The sequence below is a fragment of the Glandiceps talaboti genome, chromosome 13 (genome assembly GCF_964340395.1).
Source record: "Glandiceps talaboti chromosome 13, keGlaTala1.1, whole genome shotgun sequence".
NCBI classification, from domain to species: domain Eukaryota; kingdom Metazoa; phylum Hemichordata; class Enteropneusta; family Spengelidae; genus Glandiceps; species Glandiceps talaboti.
The window spans coordinates 11,635,461-11,653,157 of NC_135561.1; the positions used below are offsets into that span (position 1 = coordinate 11,635,461).

General features: G+C 34.8%; 1 protein-coding gene across 2 annotated transcripts in view; it reads left to right on the forward strand.

Moving 5' to 3' along the window:
• The window catches only part of LOC144445018 (androgen-induced gene 1 protein-like), a 17,067-nt gene extending 2,368 nt beyond the window's left edge, over positions 1-14,699 (forward strand). The window contains exons 1-6 of one of the 2 annotated variants that reach the window (XM_078134569.1): positions 5,241-5,346; positions 9,161-9,298; positions 9,970-10,071; positions 10,975-11,090; positions 12,814-12,965; positions 14,094-14,699. In XM_078134569.1, coding sequence (XP_077990695.1) covers positions 5,266-5,346; positions 9,161-9,298; positions 9,970-10,071; positions 10,975-11,090; positions 12,814-12,965; positions 14,094-14,140 — 636 coding nt within the window. In that variant the 5' untranslated portion in view covers positions 5,241-5,265 and the 3' untranslated portion in view covers positions 14,141-14,699. Of the gene's footprint in view, positions 1-5,240; positions 5,347-9,160; positions 9,299-9,969; positions 10,072-10,974; positions 11,091-12,813; positions 12,966-14,093 lie in introns of those variants that run through there. The other variant, XM_078134570.1, reaches the window with a different exon arrangement.
• Positions 14,700-17,697: the final 2,998 nt, after the last annotated feature.

A 17,697-nucleotide genomic window follows, 5' to 3' on the forward strand; every position in this document is an offset into this window, starting at 1 on the left:
TTGCAATGATCGAACCTTATAATCTTCGTCAACAATGGTTGTGACAACAGTAATAAACGTCAAATTGCAGCACATATTTCTACTTACTATCTACACGTTTGCCTATGCATATAGAGTCAATTATGTCAACCCTCACCTGTCTTCCTATATACAAGTTGGTGGATCATGGCAGTTTCTGACAGTTTGGAATGTGGTAAGGTGACTCTTGCGTTTGTGCACACATCACTCTCTTTTCAAATCATCTCAACTCGACTCAAGTACTTGAATGTCTAAATCAGAAGGCCACTCTGCCATATTCACACATATGTACGTGTATTGTAATTTGTGTTGTATAGTTTGCAGCGCTTGCTGTCGGTTGTGGTAATTGATTCAATTGTCTTTATAGCACGTGTGATCATCTGATTTTGTCACAGTCATTTGTTAGCTAATATTTCATTCCAGGATAGTAATATTCTCGTCAAGGATGATCATATTTTGCATTATAATGTTTGGGGGACAGTCCCTCATAAAGTTAGTGTTTATTGGGGAAGTTACGTAATGTCCAAATATGGTATATTTGTCAGCGGCTCAGGATGCTACTTTATACACTATATACGTCACGTAGGTGGGGTTCACTGATTAGATGAACAACTTTTTGTGCTAATCGAGCTCGTTTGATCAGACTGTGGTTTAGTAGACCACAGTTGGAGTCCAGATTAGACCCTTCCCTAAGTACAGGTTTGTAAAATGTGACCCCCCCCCTCTAATTCCTCCGGCCCTCCCCCTGTATATACTGAAGGCTCCCTAACAAACCCGGCTAACAAATGACTGTGGATTTTGTACGTACATGGAATAATTTTTTTGTATTTTATCTGTACTGTTAATTACCCCATTTTAAACCACAATGAAAGTGTCACACATTACTAGAACCATAGACAGTGGAGGGGAGACCCCCCCCCCCCCACTGTCTATGCTAGAACGTACAACAAGCATTTGTCATACGTTTGTTGTATCTACACGTATTTATCTGTATTGTTAATATGCAAATTAAGAGTCCTCGTTCTGTAAACCACGATGGTGGTGTAGCAGTGCTATATCGGATACTCCAGTTTCTTCCTAGTCTGTTGATACGCTTTAAACTAACCACAGGGACACGTACGTGGTATTTGTTTTCCTAGTCTATAAGCTAAATATGACAACGTATTGACTTGAATACATTACCCCGGCCTTTGGGAAAGAACACAATACATCTACTACCGTAACAACCAGATTTTGATCAGTTGATTACAGTGGTTACCTGATATTTGACCGTACGAGTTCCAATGTCATTTGCGTAACCCTGATGCGAAGGGCGGTCCTCAACCACCTGTCTGATCCATAGACGAACGCCCAATACGCTTACTAAGGTTGAAGATGGCTACTCCCCCGCCAGTACCAAAAATGTCGAAACTATGCCGAGTTTTATTTGTAATAATGTATATCTGTGCTATTTATTATAACTCGTTCATTCTATATCCAAAACGTTTGCGTTATAAACCTGCAACGTTTGCTGGAAATCTAAAGTTTCTGACAGTGTGGAACATGGTAGGTGAAACGCTTCTACTTCTTCAAGTTGTACTAGTTTAGCTCTGCGCATAATTGATTCGAAGACTCGATTCTGAACCGTTCCATTCAATCTCCTACTGTATCATAAAATGGGGAGAATGAAATCGGAAACCGTATAGGAATGTATAGGAAGCTGACGTGGCAGATACAATCAATGCAATCAGTGTACTAGTAAATTGTTATATGTATATGTTTGATGTATCACCATATACCACTATCGGTCTGAGGTGTATCACTGTTCACAAGCAGGTTGTCCTCTACACGTGTACATGCACATGACACGATCGAGACCTTTCCTACAAACTGTAAACATCAACTTGTATACATTATGTGGCAGTCATTTCGTTATCTTGCTGGATACATACAACGTATATCTTTATAACATGAAGTATTAAGGATTATTTGTGTTGTATCTTCATATCGAATATGATCACATACAATAGTGATGCAAGTCATGATCAAACCATGGCTGTATTACTGAACGAAGTCCACATGCATGTACTAACCACAGGCACTTGTCTCTCAAGATATGTTTCAGAAATATTGATAATATTGACATATTTGGTCAATAATATATGAAAGTCGAAAAATAACACTGGTTACTATAATCGCATGAGTCCACACACCGCACAATATACACAAATTTCGCGGTTTGTGGACTTAGAAACCCGTGTTATTCTACCCCTTTCATGCATTATCAGCCACAGGCACTCGAATCAATCTGTGTGATTTTTTTTTAAATGTATAGTACATAATCACTATACATTTTTTTTAAAAATCATACAAATTGATTCGAGTACCTGTGTTATCAGCTGCTGCCAAGTATGTCAATGTCAAGTCTGAAACACATCTCGGAAAATAAGTGTCTGTGGTACTCAGTAGATCATGGACGCCTATTGTCATGAGTACACACAATGCTGAATCTATTGTGGTATGAGATTACAAATGTCAACTACTAGTCTGAAATCTTGTTGATTGGACGACTAAGATCGTGGACTTTATACCCAAGAGTGTACGTAACCAGTCTGATAGGTGTAAACTCATGATACTCAGTGAAGTAACTATTACGCAAGCATTGTTCTGGTTGGTCAAGACACGACCTCTGACATTCCTCATTCATATTCATGTTATACCATATTAGGGGATGTGGGAGACTGAAACTGTGGCATATAAACCTAATCTTGGCGAATGGTATCACGGGACAATGTTTGGTAGAATGTGAATGCTACATACATGAAACCGTCCAGGTTAAAATTTAACGAGGGTGGAGACTCTTTCATACACTAATCCATCTTTACACTAAACAAACGCCATACTCACTCACAAGATGGATTTTAAACCACTAGATCCAAAAATTTCTAGATTTTGTAGAGTTTTGTTTTTAATTACCGATCTATGTGGTGCATATTATTTCTTTGAGATTCTTTATCCCAAAATTTTGATTCGAAAACCCGCAACGTTTGGAGGAAATCTTAAGTTTTTAACAGTTTGGAATATGGTAGGTAAAACCTGTTTTCTTCGCCACATTTGCAGCTTGTATGTATGTATGTATGTATGTATGTATGTATGTATGTATGTATGTATGTATGTATGTATGTATGTATGTATGTATGTATGTATGTATGTATGTATGTATGTATTTATGTATGTATGTATGTATGTATGTATGTATGTATGTATGTATGTATGTATGTATGTATGTATGTGCGCATGCGTGCGTGCGTGTGTGTACGTACGTACCTACGTACGTACGTATGTATGTATGTATGTATGTATGTATGTATATATGTATGTATGTATGTATGTATGTATGTATGTGCGTGTGCATGCGTGCATGTATTGTGTGTGTGTGTGTGTGTGTGTGTGTGTGTGTGTGTGTGTGGGTAGTATATGTAGAGAGATGCAGTGAAGACAACATTTGATGAAAACAATATAATATCCTCTGATAATATCTGATATCAAGTGGAAAATTGTAGTGAATTGGACCTTTGAAAAAGTTTCTCGTTTATTTACTTTCAAAATGGACGGGATGTTTCCGTAAAAATGACAATATTGCGAATGATATGCAAATTAGCCTAATAACAATGAATGATTCTTCAAGCCTGGTTTATTATTGCTTAGATTGTGGTTTTCCTTGTTTAAAAGGAATGTCACACGAATTAAATCCTGCTACTATAAATGTATCAATGTACGGGGCTTCAATGTACACTGCGGAACAATGAAGATAGGGGAAATAAATTCAAATCAAACTGTTATTATCGTATATTTAGCCTGAAGATATGGAAAACAATCATCTATAATACGACAACTACTTTTTGATAATAGTGTGGTATCGGGATCTAAGCTTCTGACACTCATGTATATAAATGGTTTGGTATTGGATCTGTTTTTCATTCCTTAAGTGCATATGGTTCTACATGCGGGTGTAGATGCCGTTTTTCAAATATTAGTTGCCCACACTTCTCACAATATATATCATAAATACACAAAAGTTGTTGTTTTGGTTGCAGTTTATGTGTCCAAAGATGGTGTATTTTGTGTTGTTTGGTCTTATATATATATATATATATATATATATATATATATATATATATATATATATATATATATATATATATATATATATATATATATATATATATATATATATATATATATATATATATATATATATATATACATACATACATACATATAGAATTGTGATGGTGATTTTTTGGACTCGCCTCACCCTGGATTGTCGTTGATGGCGCTTTTCGAGCTACTACTAGATGACGCTTTCAAGGGGGGGGGGAAAGATATAGGTTGTAAGCCTACATATTGTCCCAGTTTTGACCATAGGGACACGTAGTATTTCTTAGTTTGTATATTGTTGTTTTCATTGTTTACAGACTTAAAAATTAAAAAAATAACATCATTATTGTAAGTTTATCTGAAAAAAAATTATTGTCTCATGAGCATACATCGGGTGTTGATGTTTGTGCAATCGTAAAGTCCCTGACTATTTATGTTTCAATTCCTTTATTGTTGTACCCGGAAATATGATGTCAATTAACATATCCAACCCTCATCTGTGCTTCTATATGAACAATATTAATTTGACCTGTTTTACGGGTATGTAATTTAGGCATCATATGTGAACCAAAATAGCCCACACTGACGTTTGCATATTAACATGTTAGTACCTCACAATATCACCACTCAAGTAGCTAGTGTGTAGTATATTGATTAACTTAAGACTGAGTTGGCCAACATGTGGGTCAGTGGGTTCCGTTGTGTTTTGTTATGTTTGTATTTATTTTCATTTTATTATGACAATGTATTATACACTTCGAAAGTTTTGCCTCAAAAGTTCGGTGGTAGATTTAATTTACTCACGGTATGGAATATGGTAAGTGTTCTGTGAATTTATTTTATAAGAGTGGAACCACTTTCAACAAATTATGCACCGTTTTCCTTCTTTGCAACTATAGAGACGTTGCCAATGACAATGTACCACAATATCTGATCTTAGCTTATAATATTGTATTATTGTATTTAGTACATGTGTGAACAAGCGTATGCAAATGAAATGCAAATTACTAGTATCACTAGGGGTAAAGATGCCATACCAAGATGGCGGCCACCTTCCTGTTACTCGTGTGTCACCTTGCTCTGTTTATTATCTATCTCTTTGCGTTAATGTATGACATCTACGAGGTCAAAGTGGAGGAAAGTCCAGAGTTTGGAGGAAAATTAAAGTGGCTAACAGTGTGGAATTTGGTAGGTCACTGTCTCGCTCGGTACTTTTGTAAACATGAAAGCTGTCAGACTTCGCCCCGTTACTCCTGGCGTTAGCCATTAGGCCATGTTCTAATATGTTCCAGTCCTGTTTGCAGACGAATGCCAATGGGATACGAATACATTTGGACTGTTGGTCTCTGATGGACAACACTCGGAATGAAGTCGTCCTGTATTGAGTCCGACTAAAAGCCGGACGAGGGTTTGTGCTTGCTTCTTTAACCTGGCATGACATGCCAAATACGGTACGCACGAGACGAGCGAGTGCTGTAGCTTACAAGTACACGTCTCTAGCTCTCAACCGCTACTCCGTTAGTTAGACAGACTCGGGGTAGTCCTGCTTGCATACGTCCCTTCCTTCTCCGTGCACCGTCTGCAAGCAAGACGAGACTCGGGGTACAGCTGCAAGCAGGAATGTGCTCACGTATGCTTTCTTTGCTTAAATTACTCTGTCGAAATGACATGGATGAAGAGATTTTAACCAGAAATGTTGTAATACACAAATGTTGGTAACCGCACTGATTCACAAGCGCTTTACGAGGGCGTTTTGCATATTGCATTAGTCATATGCTGACTACAATGTGCAAAACGCCCCTAGATTCAGAATGTCAAACCCATACCCCATTATCATAGCATCATGTGACCATAATATCAACTATTGAACATTTGACCACAGTCTCTTTTTGTACCGTCACTCGGGATGAAGTGGAACTTTAATGATAAAACACTCACTCATTCATTCACTTTCATCCAGATGGTTCTGTACAAATTGTTGGCCGTGTTCCAATTTGTATGATTATTGCTAACCTTTGTTTTACTGTGCTATATAAATAATAGTCTTTGGTCATAATTAAGTAAACACAGGATTTGTTTCACAATGTCAAGTGAAAGATAGCTGCAATGATTGTAATGGTATTGTTTTGTTCCTGGGCTCCAATAACTATAACATTCTGTCCATGAAATATTAAAAAGCTCAAAAGCAAAAATTAATACTCCAAAAAATTGCAGCTTGCTGAACTTATTAAAGGAAGGGTTCTTGCCCAAAATATCAGCTTTTTAAAAATCTACATTTTGGCAGTTATGCTATATATTGTCAATTCTTCTCTGTTCTAACAGAATACAAGAACAAAGGCAATACATATGCTATGATAAGGTACTAGTATATATGTTATATGACAGCTGCCAATCTGTCAGGTGACCTTGCATCTGTTTAGCCAGCTGTTACCACATCACAATACTATGGACATTTGCTGACCTGTAAAATTACAACAAATAATGTTCTCTATAGTTGTATCGTATGCAAGCTCACTATGAGTCACTAGATGAGTAGAGATAAAACTTAGGGCACACAAGTATTTTCCAGCGGAATGAAGGACAATATTGGGGAATAATATAAATACCAGAACCAGTAATATCAGAGAAAAATTGGGTAAAGTAATGGCCAATTTTTGAAAATTTTGACTCATATTACATACAAACACACAACAAAAGCAATGGCATAGATACACATTGTTGTGATATAGAACAAGCAGGGTATAAATACCATATTTTTTGTTCAACTTGACTCAGTGATTGTATACTGGATTTTCAAAAATGCATGACTTTGTTTATTGTAATATTCAATGCGAATATACCCATACCTTTCAAACAAATGCTTATATTTGCAATGCAACTGCAAGTAAAATTTCTCATAATTTGCATATGAGATACCTTATTCATATGCAAATTGCTTACATTACAGTACAAGTACAATTTTCTCATCATTTGCATATGAATAAGATGCCTTATTCATATGCAAATTGCTTACATTGCAGTGCAAATACAATGTGTCATCAATTGCATATGCAAATGAGATATCTCATTTGCATATTAATTAGAATATTAGATATATGACATGTATGAGTTCCACCATTTGTCAGTTTTTGAAAAGGAAATGTAAAGAAATCCTTTATATGGTTGTCAATTACTGAGACTATATTTTCTATAGTTTTATTTTTTGTAATTAACAGCAAATTAGTAGGAATTTTACTAAGACAATGACCTAAGTATGAATATTGTTGGTATACAAATCAATTTATCAAATTTGTGGCATGTACAGGTATTAAGTTTGTTTGTAGTAAACAGACTCAAGGTTTTATGAACCCTATCAGCATGTCGATGAGTCATGGTGTAGGGTTCAAAGATTAGAATGATTCAGTCAGAATCCCAGAGTTGCTGATTTAAGGATAGATTCTCAAGTGTCTATGTTTTAAGTTTTCATTACTGTCTGTCTGATTTTTTTTTGAATGGTTTCATATGATTTAAAACACCACATTGTTACCAGTAAAGTAATTAGTTCCTGTACCACGACCTTATCACTTACCAGTAACATTTCACCTGGTCAGGTCGACTGGCTTTGTCAAACTGTCTGTGTGCTGGCTTTACTATTGGCTGGCTTTTTACGGAAAGTTTGATAAAACCTGTAGATCTGAACAGACAAAATGTTACTCGTAAAGTAATAATAATATGAACCCTTGGATATGGTACAAGAACTAATTATCACGATTTTGTACAGAGCTCATGAATGTATTTAGGATACCACAGTGTTATTGCTAAGGTTTTGGAACACTGGTAAGGGTGCCTATGTTTCATATCATAACACCTTCAAAATGATGGGTCAATTAAATATTTTTGTAAAAAGTGAAAAAAAGTAAGTGTACATGTGTACATGTTGTTAATACTTTATTAAGCAAGGCTGCACTAAGCGAGAAGAAGTCAGGTAAAATTTGCCAAGTTCCCCCCTCCCCTCCCCTATACATTGTACTATAAGTTTGTTTGGAAACTCTTGTAGGGTGACTTTGGAACTTGGATGGGTGTTACCATATTACCCCCTGCTCCACCCCACCCCCCAGCAAAACACTCCACTATTATGTCCCAGTCCATCTAATGTTATAAATGGGGAGTTGGTAGGATAGAGGTTGGTGTGTGAAGGATTATAACAGACTGTGTTCTATCAGTGTTCACTGGATTTATACAATGAATTATGTCATAGGTATTGATATTAATACACATCATACATACAATGTAAGTAAGTAATATTAGGACAACCCAATTTAATTTTATGTTTCTCGTTATGATACCTTAAAAATGATGACTCAGTCAGTTAAGGAAAAAGAAAAACGGAATGCGTGTGTGTATATGTTAGTGATGCTTTCAATTTGTAATCTGAATGGCATAGAAGTGATCGAGTCCAAAGTTTGAAAAATTATTATCAACCCATATTCAATGAGAAATTATAGTTTTTGCTTACACAATTGTTTATCTATCTCTATAATACTAGCTAATCTCCTTATGAATATCACAGCTGGGGGAGGGATGCACACAAAAATCTAGTAGCAATGTTTATGGAGTTTAGCCTTGAAAGTGTCAGTGTCCTGACTGGATTTCATGTCATGGTTTAGTGAGTTCCAGTCTCTAATGGTTTTAGGAAAGAAACTGTGTTGATACGCTTGGTGTTTAAACTGATGGTGCTTGAAAGGGCCTCTGAACCTCGTGCTAGATTAGTGTCTCTAGTGATTGCTATCTCCTCATTTACAATTTGGAACAGTAGTATCAGCCTTGCATTTAGACGCCTAATGACTTGTGGTGTCATCATTTTACCATCAGTGATGTTAAAAAAATTTCTGGTCTGACCAAAGAAATACAAGGTTAGAGCAGGAGAAACATAAAGAATAAAAAGGATTGCTGTTAGAAATAACCATCACAAATATATACACACTGCCTTTCATAATGTTCCATCTTTCTTATTTTCATACAGATTTTCCAGACATTTTATTTTGGCCTATGCTGTCTTATAGACTTGATTCTGTCCAGCAACAGAAGAAGTAAATTTGGTCGAAAATTATGCAACTTCAGAGATTGGTTTTTAGCTGCAATAGCTTTCCCCTTTGGAATGGTAAGTTTGATGCACCATTTATGTCAGGTCATAGGTCATAGGTCATAGGTGATCTGACTAGCGACAGAGACATGTGACAATTATTTATATATTCATTTATATAAATATTTATTTATATAATTTTATGTTGCTTCTTTCTGTGTAACCTGTATGTATTATTTTTAAGTACACCTAGGACACTTTAAGATAATGTAGCACGTGTTATACCATACTCAAACCAAGTTATTGTCTTTGAAAAGAAAATATGGAATATATACCCAGGTCTTTATACATCACAACAACCCATAGCTAAGTCACTGGTTTCCCATTGCTCAAAAGATGATTCAAAATGTTCAAAATTGCAATAGCTTCCTCGATTTTTCTTAAGCGCTGGCATAATTACATTACTCCCTAATTTTTTTTCAGAAACACTCATGACCTAAGGGGCCTTGTCACTACTCATGTAGTGACTCGTAGTGACAAGGCCCCTTAGGTCACAAGTATTTTGCTTGGCTCAATGAGGAAAAATATTGGGGAATAATATCTAAGACTCTTATGTCTTGTCACACTATCCTATGTAGGGTTCTGCCAAACTTTTGAGTAGTGCCGGTCACTAATTAATATTCATGCTAATTTGCCAAATTATTACTAGACTCTTGTGTTGATTTGTTGAATACTTTTTAATTGTACAGCTGGTTGTCATAATGTTCTGGGGCATCTATGCAGTTGATAGAGAGTTAGTATTTCCAGAATGGTTAGACAAGATCTTTCCTGCATGGCTTAATCACATTATGGTAAGTACATATCGATAAAAAAAACTCACAGTATTTTTCTCTTCCAATATCATTTTACACTTTTTTTGACAATCACAAACTTCATTTTCCTATTCAACTAGCATTCATGTTATGGTACATTTCCATGGGTTTCATAGTGCTAGCTGAAAGGGCTGGAGATGTGAGAGGGAAGGGTGTGGTGGTGGTTGTTGATTGATTAAAATGGACATTCTTTCTATACTGTGCACATACATTTTATATATATATATATATATATATATATATATATATATATATATATATATATATATATATATATATATATATATATATATATATATATATATATATATATATATATATATATATATATATATATATATATATATATATATACAAATGTATTTTGAATGCTGAGTGTAAAAAAAGTGCAATATTTAGATTTCTGAAGGTCTGAATATTGGTGATTTTCAAAAGTCTTGCAAACATACATCGTAGGGAACAAAGTCAAATTTCTTGGGAACTCTAGACTTTACTTACATAAAAACACTGCTTAAAACAATGATGATAAGAAGTGATAATGTGTGTTGATGTGCAATCTGCTCTTAAATATGTCGTAGCTTGTCTTAAGTTATGTATATGCATGTTTATCAAGCTTTACATCAAAATAGGGTCTCAGTTATATACAGACTATTTCAGGTACTTGATTTATGAGTTTCCTTATTCAAAAAAGTTTTTTGTAACAGACCAATAAATATTTGAGTACAATTCGATGATCAAAATTAGTTTATGCAACAACACGAAACAAACATTAACAAAGTCTATGCTAAGTATAACAGCCTTGGCAAACATTCAGAAATGGCTTGAAATTTTGTCCCCAGTTTAACTGTTCTCCATTTCTCCTTCTTTTTTCTCTTTTTTCAGCATACAACAGTTTTACCGTTCTTGTTACTAGAAATGTTTTTTACTCGTCATAAATATCCGTCAATGAAGTCTGGAATAACTGGTACTTTAACTGTAGGATTTACCTATTTATTTTGGTAAGTGTGTAGTCTTTGGTAAAAAAAACCCACACAAGGTGTGATTAATCCCCATTGTACCGGGGTGGGGGTGGGGGGGGGGGGATATTTGTTTGTACACATGTAAATACAAGTTGGTAAATACAGAATCAAAATGTGTACCACACTCTGTTATTATGTTGGCAGATAACATCAAATAAAAATCTATACCCCGGCACACAGGTACTCGTGAAATTTACTAAGTCACAGAGAACTATGTCAATGGAGAACTAAGACAGTGAAGCCGTCAGGCCAAATAGCAGAAGGTGTGCCATGAAACATGCCAGTTGCTCGAAGGTGTGCCATGAAGCATGCCAGTTGCTCAAAGGTGTGCCATGAAGCATGTCAGTTGCTCAAAGGTGTGCCATGAAGCATGTCAGTTGCTCAAAGGTGTGCCATGAAGCATGCCAGTTGCTCAAAGGTGTGCCATGAAGCATGTCAGTTGCTCGAAGGTGTGTCATGAAGCATGTCAGTTGCTCAAAGGTGTGCCATGAAGCATGTCAGTTGCTCAAAGGTGTGCCATGAAGCATGTCAGTTGCTCAAAGGTGTGCCATGAAGCATGTCAGTTGCTCAAAGGTGTGCCATGAAGCATGTCAGTTGCTCAAAGGTGTGCCATGAAACATGTCAGTTGCTCAAAGGTGTGCCATGAAGCATGTCAGTTGCTCAAAGGTGTGCCATGAAACATGTCAGTTGCTCAAAGGTGTGCCATGAAACATGTCAGTTGCTCAAAGGTGTGCCATGAAACATGTCAGTTGCTCAAAGGTGTGCCATGAAGCATGCCAGTTGCTCAAAGGTGTGCCATGAAGCATGTCAGTTGCTCGAAGGTGTGCCATGAAGCATGTCAGTTGCTCAAAGGTGTGCCATGAAGCATGTCAGTTGCTCAAAGGTGTGCCATGAAACATGTCAGTTGCTCAAAGGTGTGCCATGAAGCATGTCAGTTGCTCAAAGGTGTGCCATGAAGCATGCCAGTTGCTCAAAGGTGTGCCATGAAGCATGTCAGTTGCTCAAAGGTGTGCCATGAAACATGTCAGTTGCTCAAAGGTGTGCCATGAAGCATGTCAGTTGCTCAAAGGTGTGCCATGAAACATGTCAGTTGCTCAAAGGTGTGCCATGAAGCATGTCAGTTGCTCAAAGGTGTGCCATGAAGCATGTCAGTTGCTCAAAGGTGTGCCATGAAGCATGTCAGTTGCTCAAAGGTGTGCCATGAAACATGTCAGTTGCTCAAAGGTGTGCCATGAAGCATGCCAGTTGCTCAAAGGTGTGCCATGAAACATGTCAGTTGCTCAAAGGTGTGCCATGAAGCATGCCAGTTGCTCAAAGGTGTGCCATGAAGCATGCCAGTTGCTCAAAGGTGTGTCATGAAGCATGTCAGTTGCTCGACTATAAGTCAGAAATGTAAGAAAACAAGAATAAAGTACAATACCTTGAATCATTTTTTTACTGATTGCACCACAAGGAAACCAAAATCAATAATCAACGATGAATTTCACCCTGCACACGATATGTTTGAATTACTGCCTTCAGGGTCACGTTTATATATGTGGTAATAAAGTTATTATGTTAAAACTTGACTCAAATCCAACTAATCTAATATGGTCACAAGACTATAAAGAACCGAGTCAGTAATATTCACTTGCCTTGTTATATTACTACTTGTGTATCTCATTAAATTCACAATTTTCTCTCCGATTTCTCTTTTTTTCAGGATTTTATTTCTTGGTTTTTACCTTGAGATATGGGTATATGGTTTCCTGAAAGTTTTGACTGGAGCATATTTTGTTTTATTTTTTGCATTCAATGCAGTCTTTCTGATCATATTATACATTACTGGTGAAAAGATCAACAAAGCATTTTGGGGTGAGTTATAATATTTTTATCATTAGTTTTTTAATTTCCATCCACAAGTTTTTGAAAATATTTGTAATTTAGAATTATTTATTGATATTTCGTGCATAAACTGTATTGGAGCAACTTGCTGAGGCGCCAAGTTGAAGATTTCATATTTTAAATTTAAAAATTGAGAATATTTATGAGACATCTTAAGTTCAGTTCATACCGTATTTTCCCTCTCTGCCATTAGTGCATTATGTACTAGTCTAGCAATCTAAGGATTACAATATTACACAGTTAAATTTGTAAAAACAATGAATTTAAATCAACCTCAGTATTCTGCTATTAAGGAAATAGAATAATATTGAAAGATTTTGGAAAAAAGAATAAAAAAAAAAAAATAAGGAAAAGTTTGAAGTGCAATTTGAATTCAAAATAGAAATGCCAGGTTAAAAGTACTTTTACTAGGATTTTATTGTAGTAATAAATATTTATTGTTACACAAACAAGTGTTCTAATTATGCATAAATGCATGTTTCACCTGTGCAGGTCAACAGACTTTATCAAACTGTCTGTTTCCTTGTTATATCACTCCAACATATTTGAAAAGCATGTTGTTTGGCAGCAGTGTTATTGAAGATATTGTCCTGAACAAATGAATATCCTGTGTAAACTGTGTGTGTGTGTGTGTGTGTGTGTGTGTGTGTGTGTGTGTGTTTGTGTGTGTGTGTGTATGGGGGGGGGGGGGTTGTTGGTTTAAGGATTTTAAATACAGTATTCAGTAAATATATAAACAAAAGAATTAATGCTATCACTCTTGAGGGCGGTATCACCGGTGATCACAGATTCAATGATATCATCAAATTTTTTATGTATTATTCCTAAAAAACTAGTAGTGATAGTAAGTGATAGCGAAGTGATACTTCAGTAATTAGAATGCAACATATATATTTTAATCTAGTCATTAAGACATTATATGTCCCCAAAAAACATACCAAGTTAATATAAACTGAGGTAAAGTTATTAAACCAAAGTATATCATTCAACACTACAAGTATGGTAAGAATTTGAAATTCATTCATGTTTGCATAACTTTGACTCTGGTAAAGTATTTGAAAGTGTAATTTTATTTATTTTTTTGCGTTAATTTTACAGGAACACACTCTGTTGATATTGGAGCAGAAATGGAAAAAGTGGATTAATTATCAGAGAACGTCTCATTGCTACAGTTTTATTTTGATTGGTTTTCACATCTCTGTGTTTTTTTTTTCAAAATCTCAAAGTACAGTTACAAAAACAGTATGAGGGTTACAAGATGATGAAATTCATCAAATAGAGAAAGAATGTATTGAGATATCTGTTTTTGTCAGAATTGTGCAATGAAATGTTTTTGTAGAAACCTTTATTTTACGGTAAATAAAATTTTAAATGATTTCCTTTACTATCAGTACATTGACCAGGGGGTGTAACACTATGGTAGTACTACATTGATCAGGGGGGTGTAACACTATGGTAGTACTACAGTGATCAGAGGGGTGTAACACTATGGGAGTACTACAGTGACCAGGGGTGTAACACGATGGTAGTACTGTGTGCGTCTCTTACCAATTTAATATGACAGTACATATATCATCACCAGGGGATGTCACAGTTTGGTAGCATTGTGTATTTGTCCTCCAAGCAACTGCATGTGGCTGTACCTTTACAGGGGTTGTAACACATAGAGCCCTGCTAGAAACTGTGTAGCAGAGCCCTCTTAGCAGCAACTGAATGGAGTGACAACTACTTGGGTGGGGTGGGGGTGGGGGTGAAGTTAACACTTTTGCATCAAATTGTTTCAATATTGTGTCAGAATATAACTGGTATACTTTTATTATAAATTTTCACTCACAAAAGATGATAACAGGAGCAACAAGACTTTTTCATGCAAGAAAATGCAACTTTTGATGGGATAGAATATTAGTTATGTAATTTAGTAAAATTTTAATTTTGTATAATTTAAGACTAATCACTGTTACTTGTCAATAAATTTTGTTAATTTGTAATATGTTGTTAGTTTTATATTGTGTACACTAGCTTGATGGCCATGTGTAAACAGTATAAATAAACATTCAGTCACATTAAATTATTGTCAATAATCAATTTGTAGGGTGTTGAGTTTGATATAATTGTACACTGACTTGATGTCCATGTGTAAACCATAAACACAAACGTGTACACCTGAATTGTAGGCAAATTATTTGATTAATAAACTAATTAGCTGAATATAGCTAACTGTGTTCAAAAATTTTGAACAAGTCATAATATATGAATATTATGGTAATAATGTTTACAATAAAATATATGTATATGTGAAAGATATATTTAGTTGAAATTGTTATATAGATATGTAGTAAGAATAATTATAATTATGACACAGTGTTTTCATTTTTATCAAACTTTGTAGAAAAACTTCATTTTGATTGAGATGAGAATGAAGTAATGTAGCTATGCAATACGTGACATAATTCTGTGTACGATACTAGTAAACAAATTTCAAAATAAATTGAAATAAGAATATAAATTCTTGAATGACTTTGATGTTAATATTGTATGGAATGTATTAAACTGAAGACTTCAAGTATGAATATAAGTCACTTATAGTTTGACAACCTCCCTCCCCACAGTATGTAACACCATTGTATAAACAGTATATAACACCATTGTATAAACAGTATATAACACCATTGTATAAACAGTATGTAACACCATTGTATAAACAGTATATAACAGCATTGTATAAACAGTATATAACAGCATTGTATAAACAGTATATAACAGCATTGTATAAACAGTATATAACACCATTGTATAAACAGTATATAACACCATTGTATAAACAGTATATAACACCATTGTATAAACAGTATATAACACCATTGTGTATGGTCAATAGTAATATGCACTGCTGTTGTTAATAGATATTTTACACAGACCAAAGACATAATAAATGTTGAACATGACTTCCTATTAAAATATGGACTTGTGACTATAGACTGTACAAGTTTATCTTTTTTCTTCTCATTCTTGCAGACCAATAATTTGTTCTATCCTAATATTGGTAATGCAGTGATCCTATGGCCATTGGTAGGATAGTCATATCAAGTATAGAGGGCGCTATTCATGTCATACTTGTTTGAGGCTAGGGCAATACTGCTATTGTGCATTTGATTCTCACAATTTGCATTTCTCCATACGTTACATTTGTTGACTCAAAGTTGGATTGGTAACAGTGATCACATTTATAATAAATAAATTGAAGTCAGATTTTATTGATATCATGGATCCATCCGTTCCACTCATCTGTTCCATCCAACCAACCATCCATCCATCCATCCATCCATTCATCCATCCATCCATACATTCATTCATTTACCTATGCACACACAGTACAAGTGAACACATAGCTAAAATGTACACTTTCAACTGTTTTTATTACATCATCTCAAAATACAAAAATATACATTTCTGCTTGGCATGATTTAAAATATTACAAAGTGTATACAAAATTACATCATTTCAAAGTAAGTAGTTAAATGTCACTTTCCTTGAAGTGGTGACAAGAACTCGTAGAAATAAATCTTCTCAAAATACAGGATATCAAAATTAATCTGTCTAACAATATTGTACATAATAAGTAAGTAAATACACAAAACTAATCATAATGCAGTTAGACAAAAAACTGTACTCTAGCTGTTGTCACTATAATATACATGTTAATATCATGGCTATGTTTCTGTTTTCATTTCAAATTTTCAGGTGTGAATTATTAACCTGAAAGTATGTTCACAACACAATACATCTGATTTAATGATATAATTCTGGGCTGTACATACAATAAATGGTTAATGAAAACATCTCATAAAAAGTTGATGATTGTCATACAAGATAAATAATACTATACATTAACATTTCCACATTCCATTCAAATGTAATGATCTATTTACAAATATCATCCTGATATTCTAGTCATCCAACCACCACCACTTAAAAACCAAATAGTATTATGTCTATCTTTTCACCTTTCAAATACATTTTACTGTCTGTCTCACACTTACTTCCATCAAGACTGAAACCATCCTCCAGTAAAACATTTACATTAGGTTTGTTATTAACACAGTATAAAATCTCAACTTTGAGTTGACTCTGCCTTATCTTATCAGCTTCCTTTACACCTAACAGTATTTCACTGTCATTAACATCACAATTCTCACCCAGGATTACTGTAATCTTCTCTAATGATGGTTTACTGAATAGTTTCTTCCATGATGCTTGTAACTGACTGTTGTCTTTAATATTGTCAAACTCTACACCCAACACTTTAAGGTTTTGAATTTCATCAATATTGTTTACTAACTCTGTAAATATCTCTGTATTCATATAATCTTTGTTGTAATCCATAAAATTCATTGTTTTCAAATTTGGGTTATTTTTTAAAGACTTACAAATGTTGATTTTCTGCTGCCATGTAATAACAGTACGATACCTATTAACTACACACCCCTGTAATCTGTCACTCTGATGTAATATGTCAAATATTATAGGATATTTCACATAACAAGATATATCCAAGTCTTTAAGTGGATGCTTGGCTGCCAAGTCTGTGAATTTAAAAGTGAACAACTTTCTCTCATCGGCATGGATTTTGAAGAGATTAAGAAACATTCCATCCTTATGAAGATACCTTACTAAGTCTGCCATGAAATAACAGTCATCCTCT